Genomic DNA, 15,767 nt, shown 5'->3' with positions numbered 1-15,767 from the left:
CCCTGAGGTTGTCGGTTATGGATTCAAAATGGCCACTGCACATGACAAACTGCCATCTTTGGGACTTCGACTCAAAAGGAAGACAACACACAGTTTAGAAGGTTCCTTTCAAGTCTCTTTTAATAGTGTGCATCAGTGAGTCCAGACACGCAGTCAACTTTATCAGATGGATGTTTCTGGGGATGGAGGGGGGGGGGGGGGGGGGGGGGGGGGCGGGGGACACAACAGGGGACGGGGTGGGGGGGGGAGGTAGGGACCCTGTGACCACAGACCACTGCTGTCTGCTAAGGCAACAGAAAAGTGTTCTCTAGGTGACAAAAGTACCATCACAATAAAAAATAATCAGTGCCATCCCAACACCATCCTTCAAACACACACACACACACACACACACACACACACACACACACACACACACACACACACACACACACACACACACACACACACACACACACATTATCCACACACAGCTACGAGTAGGGAGAGGCTGGGGGTACTCACAGTATGAACCTTTACATAGTTTTTCTCTCAATTGAGAAAAAAGCGCTTCAAATACACAGACTGTATTGTATTCCTCACCTTCCTCTTCGTATCCCTTTAAGTGAGTAGTTTGAGCATCTCTCTCCCGCCCTGCTCAGTACTGCTTCAGAACAGTTGGTGATCCAGAATCACAATACAGACTTTCATTGCACATCGAACCCTCGTCAGTTAGTAGAAAGGAAACACCATACACTCAAACTCTAGTGGTTTTACATGAACTCTTCCACTGGCTTCTCTTCATCACTCGGTCGTAACCATGGAGACCAGCTAAATGAAATGACACTTCCTACATGGGGAATATGGTTTGGTTTCCAACATCACATGGGGTCAGGGTGCAGAGGTCAGGGTGCAGACAGGCAGAGCAGCAAAACAAAAGGGCATGATGTCTTGGCAGGGAGAGGGGGAGAAAAGATGTCTCAATGCGGGGAATATCCAAGGCGTTCTCAGCCTCCAGGCTCCAGGTCAGTGGTGGAGACACCAGCCCAGCAGTGAGCGGTGTGAGCACAGCTTAAAGGTCAGATCCGAGGCCAGTCCTACTATAGTATGCCTACAGTACAGTACCATTTATAGAGTAGAGTAGTCTTCAGCGGTCATTAAATATTCAGAAAAAATTAAATATTCAACTCAAGATGGTCCCACATAGAAAGGGGGAAGGAAAAGAATGCCATTCATGCTCGATGCCATGTCAACAGAACACATTCTCCTTTTGTTTGTTTTGTAGAACCAAAATCTTACTACGGATGCACTAAGGGGAGATGGAACTGGTGTTTGAATGTGACATGCTACGTTTCTTTAAAAATACTGCTATTCAACTGTTATGTTTTGAGGACTGAGCTCCATATGAGAGTAAAAATTATATTTCTTGTGAAAAACATTAAAACAACGCACTAAAAATATGCTAATCATGTCATGAACAGAATCAAAATAAAAAACAAAATTACGGTATGACATCTTAAAACATACAGTTCTTTTTTTTCTGTACAGAACCCAAAGACTATACAAACACCTTCAGACATAATGCTGAAAGCATCCTGTATTATACAACTCTATAAACAGTCAAGGTTGACAAAAACATTCTCTAGATAACCTGTACATGTGGAAAAAAAAAGTATCTTTAGAAGTCTGTGGTTGCCTGCCTTCCCCGTCCAAAAGGTAGCTCCAGGGAGAAAACGAAGAGCAGCAGGCCATCAATACCATTTATTATTGCAATGATGGTTGCGTTTTGCGTGAGCCTCAAAAGTAACAAGCAAGGCTCTGGGGACGAAGGGCAAACAAGGGGGCCATTCAGTAAACTTGGGACACGACCAAGAATTCAGTTCATCACATGACGAATTCGATCAGAAATGTGTATGGATGATTCCCAGATGAGCTTCTAGTTCATCCCCTGATTTCACTGGACTGGGTCTGGCGCAGCCTGAGCGGAGGTCAAGGGTCAGATTTTGGAGGGGGGGGGGGGGGGGTATGGTACTAAGAATCTTCTCCACTTACCAATCCCCCACATAACAGTAGCCTGAGAAAAAACAAAAAAAAAGAGAAAAAAATGGCATTCAAAGTTCTCTGCTCCTAGCGGGGATGGAAACCACGAGGGCCTGAGGACATCTTGTTGCCCCCCCCCCCCCCCCCCCCCTCCATGTGCACGTTGAGAACTCTTCTATTCTTCTTCTCCCGTTTGTGTTGGGTCACTTTCTCCCCATCAGAGCTTCAGCTCATTGGCTATTTTAGATGCAATGTTTTTGAAGGCGATGGAGGTGCCGGATATTCTCTTGAAGCGCACGCCGTTGAGCGAGAGGCGGGGCAGCTTGCACACCTCCATCTCCCATTGGACCAGGCAGTCTTGCCGGGCGTCGCCGTGGACGCAGAAGAGCAGAAAGCGCTCGCGCTGCTCGTAGTCACAGTTGTTGGCGTCCAGGACCTTGCGGATCTCCCGCATCATGTCGGAGGACTCCATGGAGGAGGTGGTCTTCATGCTCCACGTGAAGCGCAGGGAGCGGGGCTTGGAGTCACGGCCATCTTCCTTGGGCTCGCACGACGCGCTCCTACGGAGGAATGGAGCAGACACAACCGTCAATATGTGACTCTGTTACAGAAGCGCGCGCGCGCGCACACACACACACACACACACACACACACACACACACACACACACACACACACACAAAACAAACACCTAAATTACAAGGCAGACATAAAACACAAACAACAGGCTAAACGATATCAGCTACTGTACAAACTACATTGTGAAGAAATTCTTCTTCTTCTTCTAAAAAAAAAAGACAACTCTTCCCTTCCCCTCCACACCTCAGGCCCTGGGGTCAGAGTTCACACTACACATAGGACAGGACACAACACACCTCAGGCCCTGGGGTCAGAGTTCACACTACACATAGGACAGGACACAACACACCTCAGGCCCTGGGGTCAGAGTTCACACTACACATAGGACAGGACACAACTCACCTCAGGCCCTGGGGTCAGAGTTCACACTACACATAGGACAGGACACAACACACCTCAGGCCCTGGGGTCAGACTACACACTACACATAGGACAGGACACAACTCACCTCAGGCTGTCAGTCCGGGGCCTGGCCTCACCCTCACCGGGAACCCTTGGGAGCAACCAGTTAAGAGTTCAATATCACAGGCAGAAGTAGAACAAGGGAAATACATGCATTGCACACACTCACCCCCCCACACACACACTCACTCATACACATACCCATACACACACACACACACACACACACACAGCCCCACGTTTGCAGTCGTTGAGAATGGTCAACACCTGTGGGGAGGATTGAATCGTTTTATGTAGAGTGATGATACGAACGTTTTCTTAATATAGGTTTGCCTGTTTTGTTTTTGTGTCTTTCCTTCCTTGCTGCTGTAAAGGATGTCGGTTGTCAGAAAATGAGTTAAATGTGTGTGCTTGTTCGTATGCAGATCTGAGGAGTAAAGGAACATATTTGTTCTTTGAATTGACACCATCACGAGAATATAATTTTTCATGGACTTTGAACATCATTTTGTGTGAAATATGGATTATAATATTATAATATTATAAGTCATTTTAAAACCACTTTCAAAACACTGAAGACAACTTTAGTTTTGAAGTAAATTCATTGATTACCTTTTGAGGGTTCAACATTTCAAAACTTTTCCATGACTTTTCCATGACCTTTAATTAAGTCTCATGACCTTTCACCGTCTAAAAGTACACAGCATAGCTTAGTTTACTCCACAGGTTGGGCCTAATTATTAAAAATTAAAACAACCGTTCCCATTCTTTTACTAATAGGCCAGTTAGGCTATTCAAGGTTAATTCACGCTTCAGAAATTTGCACAACGAAACATTATCAATGGAAAATCTAACATAATTCATTTAATTAAACCTACATACAACAAAATTACATTTCATGACATTTCCAAAACTTTCAACCGATTCACTGAACTTCACGACTTTTCCAGGCCTGAAAAAAAGGATTTAAAAATTCGATGCTTTTTCCAGGATTTCCATGGTGGTGGGAAGTCTGTATTTTCTAGTTTTCCTTATTCCACATGTCCAACTGAATTTGATTAAACTACAATCTGGAACCAAATACAGTTTGAGAGAACCACTAATATACAAGTTCAAGCTTTCCTGTTTTTGCCACTAACTTTGACACTGTATTCATCTGCTGGTAATATGTTCATACACAGCAAACATGAACCCAAACCTCATCCTTAACAATAGATCTCCACCTGACGACCACACACACACACACACACACACACACACACACACACACACACACACACACACACACACACACACACACACACACACACACACACACACACACACACACACACACAGGCAGGCAGGCAGGCAGGCAGGCATAGGATATGCAGGTTAATAAGTACTGCAGGGGTCAAAAGTCATAGGAACTGATTAATGGGGCCAGGAGAGGTAGAGGAATGATGGGGGAAAGAGGGGCGTGGTTATATCCTACCTCTGAGTGACCCTGAAAGAGAGAGTTCTAGAACAAAGAAAAAAGAAGGCAATCTTAAAGCGACTGCTAATTTAAGTACAACGCCTAGGAAGGTTCAGTCTGTAAAGATTTGGACCAAGCTGTGGCATTTTCCAGAAAGAAGGTATCGAATTTCATGTGTTCAGACAAACATATGTCTTCTGACCCCCACAAAAACACTGATAGTGCTGCTGATCACCACACTGAGGCCTTCTGTTATACATCAGACTTTCACAAGGGTGGAGGGAACATTCCCTTCCCACACTGGAAATCAAATTATGTTACAACTGACCCACACACAACCTGTATGTCTGTATTGGCTGTGAGAATGAGCTTCATGGTGTGAGGGTCACTGACCTGCACACAACCTGTATGTCTGTATTGGCTGTGAGAATGAGCTTTATGGTGTGAGGGTCACTGACCTGCACACAACCTGTATGTCTGTATTGGCTGTGAGAATGAGGTTTATGGTGTGAGGGTCACTGACCTACACACAACCTGTATGTCTGTATTGGCTGTGAGAATGAGGTTCATGGTGTGAGGGTCACTGACCTGCACACAACCTGTATGTCTGTATTGGCTGTGAGAATGAGCTTCATGGTGTGAGGGTCACTGACCTACACACAACCTGTATGTCTGTATTGGCTGTGAGAATGAGGTTCATGGTGTGAGGGTCACTGACCTGCGCACAAACTTGGAGGTGATCTTGCTGATGATGCCCGTGGAGGTGCCGCGGCGGGCCTGGGCAAGAGCCCCGGTGTCGTGGGAGAGAGAGGGCGAGGCGGGCGGCCCGTTGTAGGTGGCACTGCGGCGGTCTCGGAGCTGCCCGCCGTGGAAGGTACTGCGACTGGATGTGCCCCGCGGGAAACGGGTGCGGTCAGGAGTGCTGCTGCTGATGCTGTGGGCTGAAGGGGACGCTGTGGGGACACGGCTGTTGGACCTGGAGGTGGGAGAGAGAGAAGGAGAGAGAGAAGGAGAGAGAGAGAGAGAGAGAGAGAGAGAGGGGAGAGAGAAGGAGAGAGAGAGAGAGAGAGAGAGGAGAGAGAAGGAGTGAGAGAGAGAGAGAGAGAAGGAGTGAGAGAGAGAGAGAGAGAGAGTGAGGGGGAGAGAGAAGGAGTGAGAGAGAGAGAGAGAGAGAAGGAGAGAGAGAGAGAGAAGGAGAGAGAGAGAGGAGAGAGAGAGAGAGAGTGAGGGGGGAGAGAGAAGGAGTGAGAGAGAGAGGAGAGAGAGAGAGAGAGAGAGAGAGAGAGAGAGAGAGAGAGAGAGAAGAAGTGAGAGAGAGAGAGAGAGAAGGAGTGTGAGAGAGAGAGAGAGAAGGAGTGAGAGAGAGAGAAGGAGAGAGAGAGAGAGAAGGAGAGAGAGAGAGAGAGAGAGAGTGGGGGGGGGAGGGAGAGAAGGGGAGAGAGAGAGAGAGAGAGAAGGAGAGGGGGAGAGAGAGAGAAGGAGAGAGAGAGAGGGGGAGGGAGAGAAAGAGAGAGAGTTGAGGAAATATAGTGAACAGAGATGATCATGGAATTCTAGGCTGCATTCTATTGCTATAGAACAGGAGAGTGTCTGGTTGGTTGAGGCATGTCTCCCAGCCCAGTGTGGCCTCACCCTTTGTACTCAGTGTTGTCCTCTATGGGCGGGAGAGGGGACTTCACAGGGTGCCCTGAGGCAGACATGGACTTCATGTGACGAGGCCGTGTGGAGGCCATGCCTGAGGATGGAGATGTGCCACTGGCTGAGGCCGACATCTCAGTTAGACTGAGAGAGAGAGAGAAAGAAAGAAAGAAAAAAAAAAACAGTAAGTCAGGCCTCCAGAGGTGTCTAGGGTAATACTCAAGTTATTCAACACCGTCTACAATGTGGTTGTTTTCCTGATGGTGTGCAATAGGGCAGTTAAATTGGGGATTCAAACATGTCACCCACTGATAACACTGTGACTATAGACTATGCAAAGTTTGAGCTGAAGTTAATATTGACAACATTTTTATAAAAATCTGCGTTTTATGGGTTGAAAACCAGTTCCTTGCACACTTTTTAGCATTTTTTCAAATGTATCGGACTTAAGACAGGGTGACAGGGTGGTTGCATTGAGAGGCTGAAGCTACCCTGGTGTAAACTGGCAAATGCCACCGCAAATGGATCGCCAAATTTAAGAGGAAAAAAAACAAACATCAGACTGCTGAAAAGAATCCAGGACCAGGTGAAATAAGAAGACCCTTGAGGTCATTTTCCATTTCCACCAGGAAGTCTTGTGCAAGACTGCGGTTTGGTCACGTAGTGAAGCCAGTCGTAAAACGTGTGAAGTTCATACGGGTGATGGGACCGGTGTAAAGACGCCCCTGCTGAACTGTTTTAGAGTGTGAACGCTTTTCAAAGCCACGTTTACTTTGGAATTGAGCAAATGATTTGTCCATCCCTTGCCCTGAGAACAGGCAGGACGAGGCGTTTCAGCATGGGAAGAAATACAGAAATACTATCGCAGAACACAACTTGCACAGATGAATTCTGTCACTGATTCATTTGGAAAAGACTGAAGTCAGTACAGCCGGTGTCATGTCCCCTGTCACTCGAATATGAGACAGCGCCACAGGAAGTGATTGATCTCGCGCCACAGGAAGTGATTGATCTCCAGTGCCACTCAAACTGGATGAGTGTCACGCCTCACTGAACAGGAACAGGCCCCGTCTCCAGACATCGCACAGATGGCACAGAAGATCCTGGTGTTACTTGGCTCTACATGTGTGTGTGACCAGTGTGATGATCATCACCAGGGCACGTCACAGCGCACTGATGAACACTTGAGCTCGGTCCTGACACCACACTTTAATGCACTCGCATTAGGGCGAGCAGCAACACTGTTCCCATTAAATCAAGCACATATTTTTCACTACTTTTTGGGAAACAGATTTCATATTCTTGTAATTTATGTTAGTTAATCCATCCACCCCCAACCCCCCCCCCCCCCCCCCCCAAAATCAACTATCAACTATGGAGTGTCTTTTCATTTCTAAAACTCAGTGTGGCCCTTCAGCCAAACAGTTTGCCCACCCCTGTTATTACATTCCAAACTTTGCCCCAGATTGAGAGTAGCGCCAAACACGGCGAGGGGGGTACTATGTTCCGAATGGTTTTTTCTCCGAAAGTTTGGTTCCAACCCTCTGCAGAGTCTGTAGTAGCCATGCATAGGAGAGGAGAACTGATTATTACCCAGACCTGGTGGAGGTGTGGGATAGAAGAACACCTGGGGATCGCCCTCCCTCCCTCTCTCCCTTCCTCCCTTCCTTCCTCTCTCTCTCTCCCCCTCTCTCCCTCAGTTCAGCTCTTCCCTTCTCTCCTACCCGCCCTTCTTATTCACACACACACACACACACGCACACACACACACTGCTGTCCACCCACACACTGCCAACACGCTTCCATACATCAACCGCTAGACACATTTTCTCCCTTTATTCTGTGCTGATTTAATGATTTAATTTGACTTCTTTATATAGTAACCTAGATTTGTTGTAGGGCTGAACGATTAATTGCATTTGCGATTTAATCGCGATATGATAGAACGCGATTTTTTAACCGCAACGTTCGCGATTAAAAACCGTGGTATAAAAAAAAAAAATAAAAATAAAAAAAAACCTTTAAGATGTTACATTTTGCACACAGTGTTTAAAAAGTGCATGCCTAGTGTTTATACTTAAAATGACTTTTTTTAAATTACTTAAATGCACAGTGGCAAAGTCACCGATTTGTTGTTCTTGTTTCTGTAATGAGCAGTTAAATAAAAATGTAAAATGTGGGAAAGAATATTTGACGCTAAATGTATCTAATATTGTGTTGGTCATATTTAAATCATTCATTACGTTTTGTTGGGGGAAAAAAGAGGATACAAAAAAAAAATCGCATATTAAATCGCAATCGCAATATTTTGGTAAAAAATCGCAATTAGATTATTTTCCCAAATCGTTCAGCCCTAATTTGTTGTTCGTCTGCCTTCTTTTATGTTGCCTTCCCACAAGCCGGCCGTGAAAGTATTCGATATATATCGAGTATGAGTATGGATGGTCACACTCAAGAAAATCTGAGATGGTCGAGCAGAAAACATTTGTTGATTTGAGGTGGATTAACACAATATCAGACACAAAAACACACACACAGAGAGAGAGAGAGAGAGAGAGAGAGAGAGAGAGAGAGAGAGAGAGAGAGAGAGAGGAGAGTGTGTGTGTGTGTGTGTGTGTGTGTGTGTGTGTGTGTGTGTGTGTGTGTGTGCGCGTTGCGGAGATCAGCCAACCTGCTGTCTTTTCCATTGGGGACGGCAGAGTATCGTTCAGTGCTGGAGCGCTCACACACGTACGTGTTCCTCCGCGTCATCGCTCCTGCAGCGCTGGTCTGTACACACACACACACACACACACACACACACACACACACACATAAAGAGACACACACACACACATAAAGAGACACACACACACACACAAAGAGACACACACACACACACACAAAGAGACACACACACAAAGAGACACACACACACACACACACACACACACACACACACACAGAGACACACACATTTAGATAAAGAGAGACATTTAGATCCAGCCACAAAACATCCCCTTATACGCTGCTGGTCATACGCCACCCCCGTGAGCGAGCACCCACCCCTGAGGCGGTGGTGGTGGACCTCCTGTGCTCCTGGGCAACGAGCGGAGAGGCGAGCACCTCTCCCTTGGAGCCGGAGGTGGGCAGCTTGCGTGCGGCGTCCCAGTCTTCCTTCTTTTCGCCCTCCACACTGTTGGCCTGCGCTCGCTTGGTGTAAGACACGGATGGGGGGATAGAGGGCGCCACTGCAAGAGAAGAGCCACCACACATAACAAGGCTAAGAGGGAGTACAGTTGAAACGCATGCGTCTGACACTATGCCTCCCTATGTGTGTGCATACATGTACATTTCTGTGTTGACTAATAGAGTGGTACATAGTTGGAACTCAATATCCCCTCTTTAGGAATAAGTACAGACAATATGGAACTTCATGTGAAGTCATGCTAACCATGTGGGTGTCATGCTAACTGCTATGTGGGTGTCATGCTAACTGCCGTGTGGGTGTCATGCTAACTGCCGTGTGGGTGTCATGCTAACTGCCGTGTGGGTGTCATGCTAACTGCCATGTGGGTGTCATGCTAACCTCCATGTGGGTGTCATGCTAACTGCAGTGTGAAGTCATGCTAACTGCCATGTGGGTGTCATGCTAACTGCCGTGTAAAGTCATGCTAACTGCCGTGTGAAGTCATGCTAACCATGTGGGTGTCATGCTAACTGCCGTGTTGGTGTCATGCTAACTGCCGTGTGGGTGTCATGCTAACTGCCGTGTGGGTGTCATGCTAACTGCCGTGTGGGTGTCATGCTAACTGCCGTGTGAAGTCATGTTAACCATGTGGGCGTCATGCTAACCATGTGGGTGTCATGCTAACTGCCGTGTGGGTGTCATGCTAACTGCCGTGTGGGTGTCATGCTAACTGCCGTGTGAAGTCATGCTAACCATGTGGGTGTCATGCTAACTGCCATGTGGGTGTCATGCTAACTGCCATGTGGGTATCATGCTAACCGCCATGTGGGTGTCATGCTAACTGCCATGTGGGTGTCATGCTAACTGCCATGTGGGTGTCATGCTAACCATAGTCGCTATAGCGCCGCTGCTTCTGACTGGCTGATGTGCTGCGCTGGACCTTGGAGGTGTGGGCCGGTGACTGGGCAGAGCTGTTGTTGAGGTCACTGCTGGGCCGGGCCCTCTGGGACAAGTTCATGCTGGACAGCGACTCACTCCCCTCAAACTGCACACAAAACAGACAGCCAGTCAAGCACTACACCACACAGCTCACCAGAGAGCATCGATTATCATTTCCAGTCGTAGCGGAGTCATGATCCGGGGCTGACCTCAGCTCGTTTCCTTCCCAGCAGCAGGTATGTGGCCATGATGTCATCATATTTCTGGCCCACGAGTGACTCTGTGACTTTATCCTTTGGGAAGCCCATAGTGATCATCATTTCTGTGGGAGAGGAGAAACAAACGGAGCCGGAGAGAGTGAGGAGGGGGGGCAAGAGTGACAGAAAATGAGATTCCTTTTCTGTAAATGTCAAGACAGGGTATAGATAATGTTGAGGGAACAAGTCAGGAGAAAACTAGAGATAAGAAGAAGGAGAAGAAGAAGAAGAGGAGAAGAAGAAGAAGAAGAAGAAGAAGAAGAAGAAGAAGAGGAAGAAGCAAATAATAAGAAGAAGCAAATAAGAAGAAGAAGAAGAAGAAGAAGAAGAAGAAGAAGCAAATAAGAAGAAGAAGAAGAAGAAGCAAATAAGAAGAAGAAGAAGCAAATAAGAAGAAGAAGAAGAAGAAGAAGAAGAGGAAGAAGAAGAGAAGAAGAAGAAGAAGCAAATAATAATAAGAAGAAGAAGAAGAATGAGAGGAAGAAAAAGAAGAAGAAGAAGAAAAAGAAGAAGAAGAAGAAGAAGACGACTAATGTTGACCTATCCTATCAGGATCACTGAAGTCAGGCGTTGGTTCTGAGTAGGGTTTGAGCTCCTCCTCTTCATGGCTGGTGTTCATCCAGCGATCCTTCATGATTTGCTGAAGGGGCGTAACAACATGACACCCTTACTGACTCTCTTGCACACACACACACAGACACACACAATAATATATTCACATTACTTACTCTATGCAACTGACAGTTTAAAAAAATTATACCATGTTAGGCCATAAGTAACGCCTAGCACTACTTAAACTGCACCAAGGCAAGGCACTACAACATTTCCCACGCAACACACACACACACACACAACATAACCTGCTTTTTGAGAAGCACGTTCAAACAGATCAGCCCGGACTCATGGGTGCTAGTGTAAGTCGTACGTGTGTGAGTCTGAGTCTGTGAGTGTGTGAGTCTGAGTGTGTGAGTGCACATATATCTGTGTCTGCATGTTAATACCTCCAGACTGCCACGCTTGCCAGGGTTGAGCACAAGTAGTTTCTTCAGCAGGTTCTCACAGTCAGTAGACATGTAGAAGGGGATACGATACTTCCCCCGAAGCACCCTTTCTCTCAGCTCCTGCAAAGAGCACACACACACACACGCACACACAGTCAGTAGACATGTAGGAACGCCCTCTCTCTCAGCTCCTGCAAAGAGCACACAGATGAACGCGCGCACACACACACACACACACACACACACACACGAGCAGCCTTAAAGACTCTTTCATTTTTAATGTGAACAGTGTTTTTGTGCTAAAAAGCGATGCATTTTACAAAGCAAGATCATCTGCCTCCATACTGTTTACGACCACAAGTTGGACGTGTTTCTGTCGAGTGGTAACACTGATTTTCATGTTAGAGTTGCCCAGTGCAGTTGGAGCTTTGGAGACGCTACAGACCTTGAGGTTCTGCCCGTCGAAGGGCAGCGAGCCGCTGACCAGCGTGTAGAGGATGACCCCCAAGCTCCACACGTCCACCTCGGGCCCGTCGTACTTCTTCCCCTGGAAGAGCTCCGGGGCGGCGTAGGGCGGGGAGCCACAGAATGTGTCCAGCTTGTTGCCGATGGTGAACTCGTTACTGAAGCCAAAGTCTGCTATCTTTATGTTCATGTCTGCATCTAGGAGCAGGTTCTCAGCCTGGGAGAGAAGAGGAGGAGAGGAGAGAAGAGGGGGAGAGAAGAGAAGAGGAGAAGAGGAGGAGGAGGAGAGAAGAGGGGGAGAGAAGAGGAGAGAAGAGAGAAGATGGGGAGAGAAGAGGAGAAGAGAAGAGGGGGAGAGAAGAGGAGAGAAGAGGAGGATGAGAGAAGAGGGAGAGAGAGAAGTTGAGATCGCAGTGAAAATGAGAGAGAAAGATACAGAGAGAATACAGTAAGAAGCTTAGGCATTGTAAAACACAGCAGCTCATCCATTTCCAGTGTGAGGGGACACAGGTGTTCTTGAGGACTACTGACAGTGTCTGCTGAAGGCCAGCTCAGTGTGAGGGGACACAGGTGCTCTTGAGGACTACTGACGGTGTCTGCTGAAGGCCAGCTCATCCATGTCCAGTGTGAGGGGGACACAGGTGCTCTTGAGGACTACTGACGGTGTCTGCTGAAGGCCAGGGTACTCACCTTCAGGTCTCTATGGACTATCTTCTTCTGATGACAATATTCCACTGCTGACACAATCTAGGGAGAAGATAGTACCATTTTAATCTTCAATCGTCTTAACCAAGAAATATAACCGCTCTTGATCTTTACAACACCGTACACACCACAGGAATTTCTTTTGTGACTTTGGTCTACTACATAATCATATCATACATTTTCAGAAGGAGATAGACAGAACTCACCCATTTCCATTTTTATTCCATCTTAAAAAACAGTTTTTACAATCTCACACTGAATATTGTTCAGTGTGTGTGAGTGTCTGAGTGTGTGAGTGTGTGTGAGTGTGTGAGTGTGTGTGAGTGTGTGAGAGTGTGTAAGACAGTGTGTGTGTGTGAGTGTGAGTGAGTGTGTGTGAGTGTGTGTGAAAGTGTGTGTGTGAGAGTGTGTGTGTGTGTGTGTGTGTGTGTGAGAGAGTGTTTGTGAGAGTGTTTGTGTGAGTGCGTGTGTGTGTGTGAGTGAGTGAGTGAAAGTGTGTGTGAGTGTGTGAAAGTGTGTGAGTGTGTGAGAGTGTGAGAGTGTGTGAGAGTGTGTAAGAGTGTGTGTGTGTGTGTGTGAGTGTGTGTGAGAGTGTGTGTGAGGGTGTGTGTGTGTGTGAGTGTGTGTGTGAGAGTGTGTGTGTGTGTGTGAGAGTGTGTGTGTGAGTGTGTGTGTGAGAGTGTGTGTGTGTGTGAGTGTGTGAGTGTGAGTGTGTGTGTTTACCTGACGGAACTTTGCTCGAGCTTCTTTCTCCTTCATTCTCCCATGTGCAACCAAGTAGTCAAATACTTCTCCTGAAGGGGGTCAAAGTTCAGAGGTCACAGGTCAGAGGTCAGGGGTCAGGCAGAGAGATCAGATAGACCAAAGTTTCTGCAGGTCACAGGCCAATCAAAACACACACACAGTACGGGCGCCGCACTCACCTCCACTGGCATACTCCATAATTAAATAAAGCGTCTTGTCCGTCTCAATCACTTCAAATAATTTAACTGGGTGGAGAGAACGAGAAAATGGAGGATCGATTTTAGTGCATTACTGGAATTATATCACAGGGGACAGTACTGTAAATATTTGCAAATACATTCAATATAATAGTACTGTATTTTTACATCATCATACCACAAAATGTGAGGGTCTCAGAAATTCTCAGAAGACTTTAAGTAAGTAAAATTAAGTGTGTGAGTACGTGAGTGAGTGAGTGAATGAATGAAAGAATGAATGAATGAATGAATGAATGAATGAATGAATGAATGAATGAACGATGAGAGATTTTGTGTGTGTGTGTGTGTGTATGCGTGTGCCTTTGTGTGTATGCGTGTGCCTGTGTGAGTATGCGTGTGCCTGTGTGAGTATGCGTGTGTGCGCCTGTGTGTGTGTGTGTGTGTGTGTGTGTGTGTTAGTGAGTAAGTGATTGAGAAAGAGTGACAGTGTGTGTGTGTGAGTGAGCGAGCGAGTGATGAGAGAGAGGGTGTGTGTGTGTGTGTGTGTGTGTATGTGAGCGAGCGAGCGAGCGATGAGAGAGAGGGTGAGTGTGTGTGTATGTGTATAAGACTGAGAGACAGCCAGACAGTGAGAATGCCTAAGTCTCTCAGCACTGTTTGGAGTTGGCTGCAATTGAATCAGCGTCTCCTACAATGTAGGGGTAAGCCTTTGGACAGAAAAGCAACAGACAAGGCATCGTTGTCTATCCACTCTGGAGTGGACCTTAATCACAGCTTTCAGCCCGATTAATCCATCACAGAACTGTTCAAGATACAATCCATTACTCCCATCAGGTTATTCCACTAAGACACTCGCATGCTGACAAGAAACTGTATCAACTATACAGAAAGTATAGGAGAAAAAAAAATATGAAATATTGAGATACTGAAATATTTTGAATACACAGAGACGTAATCCACAAGCACCGCTCTGGACCATAGAGACCAATAGTGCTGTACTTCCTCGGGACACAGACCAAAGAAGGACCCATACAAAAATAAATGGAAAAAAAATAAATGAAGAAAAAAAAATGCACTCTCTTCAATCCTGTCCCTTATGATCTGGTGAAGGTAATGAACCATGGGAGAAGAGACACAACACTAAAACAGGAGAGGAGTCTTACCTATATTAGGGTGGTTCAAGAACTTCATGATCCTTACTTCACGAAAGAGCTGTGGAACAAAGAGCACAGAGGAGTTGGCAACAGTAGCCATTGCAATAAAAAAAAAAGAATGTAATAATTAAAAAAAAAAAAAAACACTATACATATGGGCCCATTTACGCCATGCAGAGGACACCACCTTTAGGCCTACTGGAGTGGACTGAAACAGATCATTGCCTCAACTTAGCCTTAGCATTAGCATGGTCCATCATGTGTGCCAGTGAGGAGAGCATGTGGTGGTAGCCTATGGCTGGAGTTAGGAGTGAAGGACTGCTGAAGGGGGGGGGGGGGGGGGGTGGAGGGAGGGGTTGCCCTGTGTGTCTGATGGCAAGGGTGCAAGGCTCATCGCTTTCAGAGATGGACTGACTATCTGGCGTCACTGTTGGGCAGCCTGAACCCTAACCCAGCCTGAACCACGGTCACATCAGTAATAAGTTAGCGCTCGTTTCAAACCCCACCCCTCCATTCAATGAGGAAGTTCTCTGGGCAAAACCCACTAGCAACTATCGTCTGTAATACCATTTCACTGTGAACACCAAAGAGACCAGAGCGATGGCCATCCAGACCTTCATGGGTGATTTAGGGGGCACTAATTACCAATACACCACACCTAGCCAACACTCTACCTGACCTTTAACTTCTATACCATATGAGAAAGGAGGTCAAAACATGCCTTTTAAGAGGAGATTTCAAAGAACCTAGAACAGAGAGGGTTCTGGGTAAGGCTTGTATTGAGTGTAAAGCGCAATTTATGGTCGTCGGTTTATGAAAACACGGAAAGCCCTCTCCGTCGTGGCAAACCCTCTCCGAGCACCTCTCCGTGGCCTGACGGGCACCTCCCAATTTTTGTAACTATCCGTCTCCATCAAATACATCGCTGTTTACCTTGTGGGTAGTAGTATGCCAACATTAGATAGCTGGCTCAGACACCTTG

The 15,767-nt window shown here is 46.6% G+C and overlaps 1 protein-coding gene across 2 annotated transcripts in view; it reads right to left on the bottom strand.

The window, feature by feature from the left end:
* Nucleotides 1-2,163: 2,163 nt before the first annotated feature.
* Nucleotides 2,164-15,767, bottom strand: part of mark1 (MAP/microtubule affinity-regulating kinase 1) — a 33,598-nt gene continuing 19,994 nt past the window's right edge. For both annotated transcript variants that reach the window (XM_031563559.2, XM_031563560.2), the window contains exons 4-18: nucleotides 14,795-14,843; nucleotides 13,614-13,679; nucleotides 13,414-13,484; nucleotides 12,676-12,732; nucleotides 11,966-12,202; nucleotides 11,521-11,640; nucleotides 11,060-11,159; nucleotides 10,472-10,584; nucleotides 10,212-10,368; nucleotides 9,200-9,384; nucleotides 8,826-8,923; nucleotides 6,149-6,298; nucleotides 5,235-5,492; nucleotides 3,107-3,151; nucleotides 2,164-2,579 (exon numbers count right to left, since the gene is read on the bottom strand). In XM_031563559.2, coding sequence (XP_031419419.1) covers nucleotides 2,237-2,579; nucleotides 3,107-3,151; nucleotides 5,235-5,492; nucleotides 6,149-6,298; nucleotides 8,826-8,923; nucleotides 9,200-9,384; nucleotides 10,212-10,368; nucleotides 10,472-10,584; nucleotides 11,060-11,159; nucleotides 11,521-11,640; nucleotides 11,966-12,202; nucleotides 12,676-12,732; nucleotides 13,414-13,484; nucleotides 13,614-13,679; nucleotides 14,795-14,843 — 2,049 coding nt within the window. In that variant the 3' untranslated portion in view covers nucleotides 2,164-2,236. The remainder of the gene's footprint in view (nucleotides 2,580-3,106; nucleotides 3,152-5,234; nucleotides 5,493-6,148; nucleotides 6,299-8,825; nucleotides 8,924-9,199; nucleotides 9,385-10,211; nucleotides 10,369-10,471; nucleotides 10,585-11,059; nucleotides 11,160-11,520; nucleotides 11,641-11,965; nucleotides 12,203-12,675; nucleotides 12,733-13,413; nucleotides 13,485-13,613; nucleotides 13,680-14,794; nucleotides 14,844-15,767) is intronic.

This window comes from Clupea harengus, chromosome 26, assembly GCF_900700415.2.
Source record: "Clupea harengus chromosome 26, Ch_v2.0.2, whole genome shotgun sequence".
NCBI classification, from domain to species: Eukaryota; Metazoa; Chordata; class Actinopteri; order Clupeiformes; family Clupeidae; genus Clupea; species Clupea harengus.
The sequence above is the reverse complement of the archived record's forward strand: the minus strand, read 5'-3'. Positions and strand labels throughout refer to the sequence as shown.